Source organism: Ochotona curzoniae, unplaced genomic scaffold, assembly GCF_017591425.1.
Source record: "Ochotona curzoniae isolate NIBS_2020 unplaced genomic scaffold, NIBS_Ocur_1.0 contig_883, whole genome shotgun sequence".
Taxonomy (NCBI): Eukaryota; Metazoa; Chordata; class Mammalia; order Lagomorpha; family Ochotonidae; genus Ochotona; species Ochotona curzoniae.
The window spans coordinates 61,843,359-61,853,897 of NW_024466599.1; the positions used below are offsets into that span (position 1 = coordinate 61,843,359).

The 10,539-nt window shown below is 44.4% G+C and overlaps 1 protein-coding gene across 1 annotated transcript; it reads right to left on the bottom strand.

The window, feature by feature from the left end:
* Positions 1–3,880: 3,880 nt before the first annotated feature.
* Positions 3,881–10,097, bottom strand: MRPL19 (mitochondrial ribosomal protein L19). Its single transcript, XM_040993635.1, has 6 exons — positions 9,986–10,097; positions 9,708–9,825; positions 8,243–8,361; positions 7,908–8,042; positions 4,546–4,727; positions 3,881–4,392 (listed from the first exon to the last, which is right to left on the bottom strand). Exons 1-6 carry the CDS (start codon positions 10,086–10,088, stop codon positions 4,171–4,173), a joined length of 879 nt encoding a protein of 292 aa, XP_040849569.1. The 5' UTR covers positions 10,089–10,097; the 3' UTR covers positions 3,881–4,170.
* Positions 10,098–10,539: the final 442 nt, after the last annotated feature.

Sequence of the window (10,539 nt, forward strand, 5' to 3'; positions counted from 1 at the left end):
ATTTTACAGAATCCAGTGGATTACCTGGAATATTTTTTCATAACAGAAAGCCACTTCAAAACAGTTGACTTTCTAGACTGTTTTCAAAATGAACTATATGAATGACTGCTAAAAATACCATATATGATTTAAGTCTGAAAAAGATACTAGACTAATATCCTCATGAAGATAAAAATGGAAATGCTTAAAAATATTAGCAGATTAAATCCAGTCATGGATTTATAAAGATGATAATAATACGCTGTATCCAGATCGGGCTTATTCCAGGAAGGCATAGACTGGAGATTGCTTGTCTTGTAAGACCTTGGTGGCTACCATTGGGGAAGTATGGGGAAAGCCAAAACACGTGGTCACTCCACTGCCATCACTAAACATGTCCCCTTGACATTGTGGATAACCGATTCATTTGGAACAAAATGACTTGCCTTGAATTTTACTTGAATTCTACTTCTTTTAGGAAGCATCATGTTAAATGCAGTGAATTTCAAGCACTCGCCTGTCACCTTCCCAAAAAGCCAGACGTGGTCTGGAAGCATTTTGAAGCTTTGTAAAAGTGCTGCTGTAAACATCTCTGAGTGTTGCCAGTCTCCTCGCCTGGGCCCGTTGCTTACCCCCTGAAATGCTCGTTTGGGCGTGTAAATAAATAGCTGTCTCACAGTGTGATTATGAGCACTGAGACATGCAGTGTCCAGCACACAGCAGCTCTTCTAATGGGGCATGCAGTAGCCCTTCCTAGGAATGTGAAAAACTTCCAACTTTTGAATTCTGTGAGTAGTACAATAGACTCTGGGATTTGTTTTCTAAACTCTCAGTTGCCCCCATAACAATGCTAAAGAGTAATTTGGGGCCCGGCACGATGGCGCAGTGGTTAAGGTCCTCGCCTTGCATGCCCGGGATCCCATATGGGCGCCGGTTCTATCCCGGCAGCCCCGCTTCCCTTCCAGCTCCCTGCCTGTGGCCTGGGAAAGCAGTCGAGGACGGCCCAAAGCTTTGGGAACCTGCACCCGCATGGGAGACCTGGAAGAGGCTCCTGGCTTCGGACTGGCATAGTATCGGCCGTTGCGCTCACTTGGGGAGTGAATCATCGGACGGAAGATCTTCCTCTCTGTCTCTCCTCTCTGTATATCTGCCTTTCCAATAAAAAAAAATAATAATAAAAATAAATCTTTAAAAAAAAGAGTAATTTGAAAGATACACACACTTGAGCTAGAATGGAATTGAGAAAATCAAGCTCTGATCCTCCCACAAACGTTGAAAAAACAAGTAGGAACAGGTAGAGGCAACTTTTTCAGAACTCTGAAAAACAGTGAAAAGCTTATAGCAACCAAATGAGCATTAAATAAAAAAATACAGAGCAACTTTAAGATGGTGGGAAAGCTTGGTGCCATTTTTTGCCTTCCCCTTGTGTGGCAGCAGTCCTAAAGGCAGCACAGATTCCTGGTTCTGGACTCTTGCCCCATTCCCACAGGAAACACTGCTGACCTGATGGGCATTGTATCTGTTCTAACCTGCCTGGAGGCTTGAAGAACTGACACAGAACACTCGTTATACACTCGTTATCTGTCTACACCCAACATGGCAAAAAGCAACCCGCAATACTTCAGAAAGTGTAAGGCGAAGTACCAACCAAGGCAAGATGATTGCCATGGAATCCGGAAAACAACCTAAGTTGTGATGCAGGGGAAAGTAGAAGGGTTAGGGAAATTAGGACTTTCGGTTGTATACATGGAGGAAAGCCATGCATGGATCCTTGGGGTAAGAAACCTGCTGAGAAAAGACTTGCAAAATCTTTTTTAGCTCCTTGCTAGGCTCAGGGTAGGCCTGGCCAAGTGCTCAGGGAACAGCGCAACACAAAGCCAGTCTGCAAAGCCTGGGAGAGACCCCTTTAAGTTGCTTTCCATGAAATCTATAAACACAAGCTAAGAGAAAGACTTTGGTCAACACACACGCACACACATAGGTGCATTGTTTGGAAATGCCAATAAACAGGTAACTGCAGTCATCAATGACAACAGGGGCCAGTGTTTGGCCAAGCAGTTAACATACTACTTGATTCCCTCATGGTCCTGGCCCTCGCCCCAATTCTGATTCCAGCTTCCCAGGAGGCACGTGGTGACGATTCATGTGCTTGTGTCCCTGCCACTCACAGCTGAGTACCAGACTCCTGGCTTTGACCTGTTCTAGTCCCAACTATTTCAGACATATGGGGAGTAAACCAACACCTGAAAAAAACTGTCTAGTTCTGACTGTAACCCTATTTTTCTTTGGCTTTCATGCAAATACAGATTAAAATGATGCAAATAGGGCCTGGCCCAGTGGCTTAAGTCCTCATCTTGCACATGCCAGCATCCCAAATGGGAGCCAGTTCTAATCCCTGAGGCCCTGCTTCCCATCTAGCTCCCTACTGGTGGCCTGGGAAAGCAGCAGAGGATGGCCCAAAGCCTTGGGACCCTGCACCTGTGCAGGAGACCTGGAAGAGGCCCCTGGCTTCGGATTGGCTCAGTTCCAGCCATTGCAGCCACTTGGGGAGTGAACCATTGGATGGAAAATCTCTCTCTGCCTCTCTTCCTCTCTGACTTTCCAATAGAAATAAATAAATCTTTTAAAAAATATAAAGAATGAAAATAAAATCAATCCTGGAGAGCAATAAGAAGTCTCACTCCTTGAGTCATCACATTATAATCTTCAAATATCTATTTAGCCAAAAATGCTAAAGTATTTTATCAAGGTTAAAAAAAAAAAACCCTTTAATAGCTATCCTATCCTCTGATAATATAAAAAAGAAAAATACAGGTAACAGGTTCTTTAACATTCTGAGAGGTTATTTGAATAACTTAATGAATGCTGGTCTCTCCAATCTTGTTGAATAGTGTGTGGCTGGGTGCAAAGAAACACGGAAGAGGCTGGGCCCAGTGCTATAGCCTAGTGGCTTAAGTTCTCGTCTTGCACATGCCAGGATCCCAAAAAGGTGCAGGTTCATGTCCCAGCTACTCTGCTTCCCATCCAGCTCCCTGCTTATGGCCTAGGAAGGCAGTTGAGGATGGCTCAAAGCCCTGGGACCCTGTACCCGCATGGGAGACCTGGAGGAGGCTCTAGGCTGCTGGCTTTGGAGTAGCGCAGCTCCAGCCATTGCGGCCACCAACAACTAGATGATCTTCCTCTCTGTCTCTCCTTTCTGTATATCTGACTTTCCAATTAAAAATTAAAAAAACAGTAATAATAAATCTTAAAAAAAAAAAATGAAACAAGGAAGAAGCTGTCACAGACCCCTCCAGCAAGCAGACTGGGAGCCTCTTCTCTAGATATCTGTGAGGGACCCCCAAGAGCCCACCCAGGTGGCCCTCAAGACAGTTCCTCTTCGGGTCAAACTACCATGTGCAGTCACATGCCAGCTTTCCAGTCCAGCTGGATAGATCAGCAAGGACACTTTTTGACCGGAGTTTGATTCATCATACTCTGATATTCAAAAGTATCGATTGCCTCTGACACCAGTCCAGGGTCTGCACTGTAACAGCCGTGTGGTGAGCCTGTTTAATAGAACACACAACCTCAGCCATCAACTGCCGAGAGAGAGAAAGCTGAAGCTAAACTGACATGAAGACAGGCAGTCATGTCAGCCTTGAAGCCCCATGACACGATTGCCCTGTTAGACTTGCTAATCGGTTTTTCAAAGTCAAATATATTTTTAAGACAATGTAGGCAAAAAGAAATGGACCACGGGGAGGTAAAGGACCGTGTCCACAGCTGAGGAGGGATGCCACGGCAGACCAGCAGTCATCACCTTAGATCCTAACAAATGTTCGGTTTTTGACCTAACACTGAATGTACTTTTGTCTTAAGTGACACCGTTGCTTGAGTCATTTTATCATTTTGGGACATCCCACCCTTTGCGCTTGCCCAGAGTCCACGAGCTCACGTCGGAGCATTCTGCGGATGCTTTGGTCTCTGCGGTAGCTTTGCCTTCAGTAAGGAAAGGGGTAGCAGACCAAGCACTGTGAACATCTCTCTTTAGGATAATAAGCATGTCATAATTTTATTTTTAAAAATACTAATAAAGTAATGAGTGTTCAGTCTGTTTAACAACTGTACTCTTACAAGTGAAGTAAAGTGGTCTCAAAGTCGGTCCTGAGAGTCAACACGTGCTCTGCTAGGAATTGGATTCCCCTCGGCTCAGGACTTTCTCGATGCTTCGATTTCATCCCATATTGCAGCTTCAATTTTTGAAGTATCATATTCCCTCATCATATCAAACTCGAGCCACGGCTGACTCCACTTCTGAGCCGCTTGCATCTGTTCTTCTGTTAAACAAAGATCAAATCTGATTCCTTTAATATTAAAATATGGACGTTCCCAGCGTTTGGACCAGGGCTTGGGCTTCATTTTCACTTGCAGCTACAAAAGATACAAAAAAATTTAAAAACAGGATAATTAGACTAATACATATAAGCAAAACTCCCCTTTAAAGTTTTCATCAAGAGAGATAACTAGGTTAATATAAATCTTATTTTATACTTGAAATCCAAGTCCCAATTGTACACTCAATACCTTATTAACAGGAACTTCTTTACTAGGCTCTCGTGTTACTGGCTTCATATTCATATCAAAAGTGCTGTATTCAGGGAGGGCATCTCGCAAGTACAGCAAGCTCTCATCCAGCCGTTTCTCTAATCTCACCACTTGGATCTCCTGGATTCGAGGATTATAAAGTTCAAAGCAAATCTCAACACCTGAAAAGAAAACATACTCCTAAAAAACTAACCCAGATGCTATACATGCCACGCCTGCCAGTTAAAACAATCCCATCAAGGAACTAGCTCAAACTTTGCACATAGGAAATATGACGTAAGTTTATGATTTAAGATAAAGAATATTAATGGAAACTAAAATCCACTGAAATATAAGTGAGTAAATCTGAATTAGAATGGTAACTCAAAACAAAGATGTTCCTTTTGTTTGTTGAGTCACATATTCTTATCAATTTTGATGATACACTTTGAGAATATCTGAATAAACCCTTCACTGTCATGTTCCTGTTTATTTCTGAATTAACCTGAATAAAAACTAATGTTCCACACTGAGTAACAGGATTAATGATGCAAACAGAGTCAATACAATTTTGTTTGTCAGAAGCCACTGTTTACCAATAGCCTAGAGCCCTTACATGACGGCAGGGGCAGCTTTGAGCACATCCAGGTGCTGCTACAAGGTTCCAGTCTAATTTATATCATCTTATTCCCAACACCTAAGAGCAAGGGCATATTATGAGGCTTTTCTGGAGTAAACTCAAGAGAAATAGAAACACTATTATGTTTGGCCAAATTGGAATCTAGTGTACAATGCCAGGACACCAATCTGTTATTTTACTATTCACCTATTCTGTTCCAGGTACTGCTCTAGGAAAGGTACCTACAAGAAAACCAATAGAAAAGAGCTTTCTCTTCTCAAAGCGTAAATTCTATTGGATGACAAACAGTAAGTAAACAAATCAGTAAGTCCATTTTATATAGTGAAGATAATACAGGATTATGGCACTGGGCAACTAGGCCACTGCATGAGGCAACTACAGAAGGTGACATCTGAACTGACACTATAAAGAAACAAGAATGCTCCAAGCACAAGAATAGCAAATGGGAGAGCCTTGGGCTGTTAACACTGGGCTAGAGCCAAGAAACATCACGTGGGCCAGGTCCCATGGTTTAGATGTGTCCCAACCAAAACTCATCTGAAATTCAATATCCAATATGGTGAGATTAGAAAGTGGGGAAGCACCTTGTAAAAAGGTTAAAGGGAACTAGCGTGGGTTCTCCTGTGCCCTTCCTTCTTGGAGCAGGGCAGTGCCCTCACCAGACACAAACTTGCTCCAAGTCACTGGAGTCCCTGCTGCTGAAGTCTGCTTTTAAGGACTATTGTTCCGCTCCCTCAGGGCAGTGAGCTAAGCTACCGCCTGCAATGCTGGCAATTTGATCTTCAACTTTCTAGTTTCTAGTTCCTGTCTGGGCACTCTTACATGAAGAGCACAGGTGGGCTAAACCAGTACAAGTATTAGGAGCAGATGATGACCATGGTGGGAGCAGAAGTGAAAACTGGGACAACTGGGTGACTGATTGTATGAAAGAGAATAAAAATCTCATCCAGGTTCTAGATATAAATAAATAGGAAAGAGGCACCAAAACTGTTTATGGAAACAGAAAAAACTGTGAGAGGAGAAAAAAGAAATGAGAGCTATGTTTTTACTTGTTTCATGCTTATAATACGTCCAAATGGAAATTGTGAATGGTAGTTGTATGTACAAATCTGAAACTCGAAAAGGGCCAGCCCTGGAGACAGCCATTTGGAAACCAGCATCATATCGATGGCACTTAAAGCCACTCAGCTGGAAGGCACCACTAAAATGGAGTCTGGCAGGAGAAGGTGAAGGCAGACCTCAAGAGTGAAATGCAGTATAGAGAACGGTGACACGGTCACTTTATGAGTAGTCTGGACTCAGTACTGCACATTCAGTGTCTCACAGGTGATTAAACCCTGGGAGATAGAAACTACGGTATCTTAACTCTGAAGATGAAGAAATCACACCTAGATTGATCAGCTCAGCACTCTGCTTACTTTTACTCACAAGCCTTCTCCAAGTAACAGAACCTGACTGGAAGCATCAATTTCAGTGTTCAATCAAGTCCTGCTGAGTTCCCAGGTGCACAGCACCAGACTGCTAAGAATAAGTAAGACAGCAAATGCTCTCACGTTTTCAATTTCTTTGAAGATAATAACACTTCACTGTTGGGAATCAGGAAGCATATAATCTTAAATACAAAAACATTACTACTCCTCTCATTGTAATTCATAACCTTCCTGGAGTCTTATAACTTCTTCCTCTGCCTGAAGAGGCACAGCATGCAGATATGACTTTGCCTTTTTAAAATGCCCCTGAGTCTTCCTAACAGTGATAACTACAGCAGCTACCTTATGTGATGATACAAAGCAGTGTCAAAACACATACTAAGAGAGAACTACTTGTGGATTTCAAAATACTTTTCTGCCAAAATAAGCTTATCTTTTAACTCCATTTTTCCACAAACATTTGAAGTAGCTTCATATAAGGCAAAATGGAGACCCACATTTTAGGAGCAAGTAAATCATAAAGCCATCAGTTATGTTTGCCTTAATATCCACACATATTATCTGACAGCTTTAAAGTCATTGCTGTCCCTGCTGCTGAAGTCTACTTTTAAGGACTGTTGTTCCTCTCCCTTAGGGCAGTGAGCTAAGCTACCGCCTGCAATGCTGGTATGTCACGACATTGGTTTGAGTCGTGAATGATCCAGCTAATGTGCCTGGGAAAGCAATGGAAGATGGCCCAAGTGCTTGGATGCCTGAACCAACGTAGGACTCTCAGATGGAGTTCAAAGCTCCTGTCATTACAGCCTGGCCCAGCCTCAGCTGCTGCATCTATTTGGGAAGTAAACCGCAGATGGAAGACTTCTCTGTTTGTGTATGTGTCTCCCTTGCTCTGAAAGGCAGAGTCACACAGAGGGAAATAAAGCGAGAAGTCACTTTCACTCCCCAAATGGCCACAACAGGCAAATCTTGGGTCTCCCACATGGGTGGCAGCAGCCCAAGTACTTGACCTCTACCTTCCACTGCCTTCCCAGGCTCGGGGGTTAGAAGCAAAGTAGTCAGGCCCAAACCATCACTATGATATGGGATGCAGCCACACAAGTAGTACCTTAACATACTATACCATAAACACGGGTCCTAGGTTATTATTTCCATCATAAAAGAAGACAAAGACCACCAATGGTGTCTCTGCAGTATCCCAATTCTAAAACTATGAGATTATCCCAGAATGCAGAAACAAAAAGCAATCCTGAGATGACATTTCCCAGACAGTCAAATTGAAAAAGGCAGCCTACCTTGTCCTTCAATAGTATTCCTAAGGATGAAAGTTGCTCCAAATCCTTTTCCTGATCTCTGGATACAAATCCCCAGGAACTGGCTGGTTTTTCCCTTGGCATATGGGTCAGCAGTGGTGACACGAAGTATGCTTCCTACAAATTCAGGAGAAGTGAACTTCCATGTAAGACAAATAAATAAACAGCATTCTAGGTAACTAAACCTCATAAATAGTTTAATACGATACTAGGACTAAGTACCTCTCCTGGGAAAAACCCAAATAGGTAAAAACAATATTTTCTATGAAAAAAAAAAAAAACCTCTCAAAACCAATAAGCATCTAGTTTTTACTGACCAACATAGAACTCTGGAATGTGAAGTACTTTTCTCCTTTCTAGCATATCTTTTCTTTCTAGCTGGAATTTCAGAGGATTTGTTCTTCCCCTTGGAGGAATGAATTCAGGACTCAAGAACCTATAGGGAAAAAGAAACACAAAAAACATACTGAGCCATACCTGTTATAAATTGTGTTGGAGAGCCAGCACGGTAGTTGAACTGGCTAATCCTCAGTCTGCAAATGCCAATTCATGACCCAGCTGCTCTACTTCCAACCCATCTCCCTGCAGTGGCCTGGAGAAGCAGCAGAAGATGACCCAAAGCATTAGGACCCTGTATACATGTGGGAGACCCAGAGGAAGCTCCTGCCTCCTGGCTTCAGATCAGCTCAGCTCTAGCCTTCGCAGCCATTTGGGGAGTGAATCAGCAAATAAAAATATTTCTCTCTGTGTCTCCTTTTCTATGAAAAAAAAATTTTTTAATCTGACTTTCAAATAAAAACAAATAAACCGTAAAAAAAAAGACTTAGCAAGTTATGTGGGGAAATGCATAAATACACAGCTCATCAACTGCCTTAAGAACGTTCTTCCTGATTTTAAACTTCTGTATTACAGTGACCATTCCTGCCTCTATCACCTCCCTCTCAGGAAATAAATTACCAGCTGAGCTGCACTTCTGTCCACGCTGCCAACTTCCTCCCGCTAACCACCAATCCTGTTCTGCTGACTATACTCATGAACTACCCAGATATTTCTTCGTTTTCCTCAATTTTCTACTTTGAAAATTTCCAAACCCAGCAGAAAGTTGAAATACTAATACAACACCCACATTTCCTCACCAGCCTTTATCACCTGCTAAAATTTCGCTGTATTCGCTTTCCCTGTAGTTTTTTGCCTACGCCATTTCAAAATGTCAACTATCAATGCACTGCATTCCTCAGTAACTCGGAAAGCTCATGCTAAAAACAGAGTCCTTCACAATATAACAACAAAAAAACAAAAACAAGGTCACTTCAAAAACATTATCTCACATGTAGTTCAGATGTGTCCCATCGTCCCAGACATCTTTTACCCAAAGTCTAAACCTTCCCACATTCTAACTAGTTGGCAGTCTCTTAAACTAGTAATTATTCCCCAGCTGTGTGTTTGATGGCATTGATTTGTTAACAGTTAAGGTCTTATTATCTCACAGACCATCCCTGAAGAGGAAACCTCTGGAGCAGGACAACGGCTCCGACCCAGGGAATTCCTACTGGAAGGTCAAGACCGGCTTGGGACTTCGGCGTTCAGAACCCCGTGTGCCGGGGGACCCAGCTCGCGCCAGGACCCACCTCAGCCTGCTCCAGGACCCCTAACTCGCGCCAGGACCCACCTCAGCATGCCCCAGGACCCCCAGCCCGCAGCCCCCAGGGCCGGCAGCTCCACAGCCGACGCGCCCACGTGGAGTGCCCGAGCACCTGTCGTGCGTCCAGGGCCTGGCCTCACCTCCTGTCCTGGTCCGGGACTCGACGCTTGTCCACGATGACGGGCTTCGGCGGCGGCTGGAACTTTGGAGGCTCGGAAGGCCCCGTGCTCCGCTGCCGGCCCACGTCCGTGGGGAGCCCTGAGGAAACGGAAGACTGAGATTGGGATGCTAGGGCGGCCCCGAGGTCGGCAGGGCGCCGCGACTTCCCCAACCCGCGGCTCCAGGGGCGGTGGAGGCCGGGGCCCACCCTGATCTGGGGGCGCGCCTCTCCCCAGCTCGCCAGCCTCGCTCCACTTACAGCAGGCGATAGAGGTCGGAGCCGGGAGCAACGCCCTGGCGGCGCGGAAGCTCCGGGTTAGGCCCATGGAGGGCCCGTAGAGCCCTGCAAGGCCGGCCGCCATGCCTGCGGGGCCCGGTGAGGACTACAACTCCCAGAGAGCAGCGCGATAAGGTCTGGCCCATCTCGGATGGTGGCTGTTACGGGACAAACTGCACAAGTCTTTTTTTTTCTCTGTCCCTTTTTCTTTAGTTCTTCCTACTGTTTTCCTTAGAACTTCTTAGGAAGAATACAGTTTACATTCCTCCACAAGGACATTTTCCCAGACAAGAAAGCTGTGTTCTTCCTTCTGATACCTTCACACTTTTTAGGTAAACTTTTCGTAGACTGTCATTCCTGTTAGGTGTCTTCCGTTGGCAGCCCTTATCTTATTTGCAGTATTTCATGACTTGTGTTTTTATTGGACTAATATTTAACTCTGCCATTATAAACTGCATGAGGAAAGGGCTACCGGCGTTTTCTCAGTGCTGTGTCCTGGCACCTAGCACCCATCTGGCCCTCCCTTGCTCTGCTGG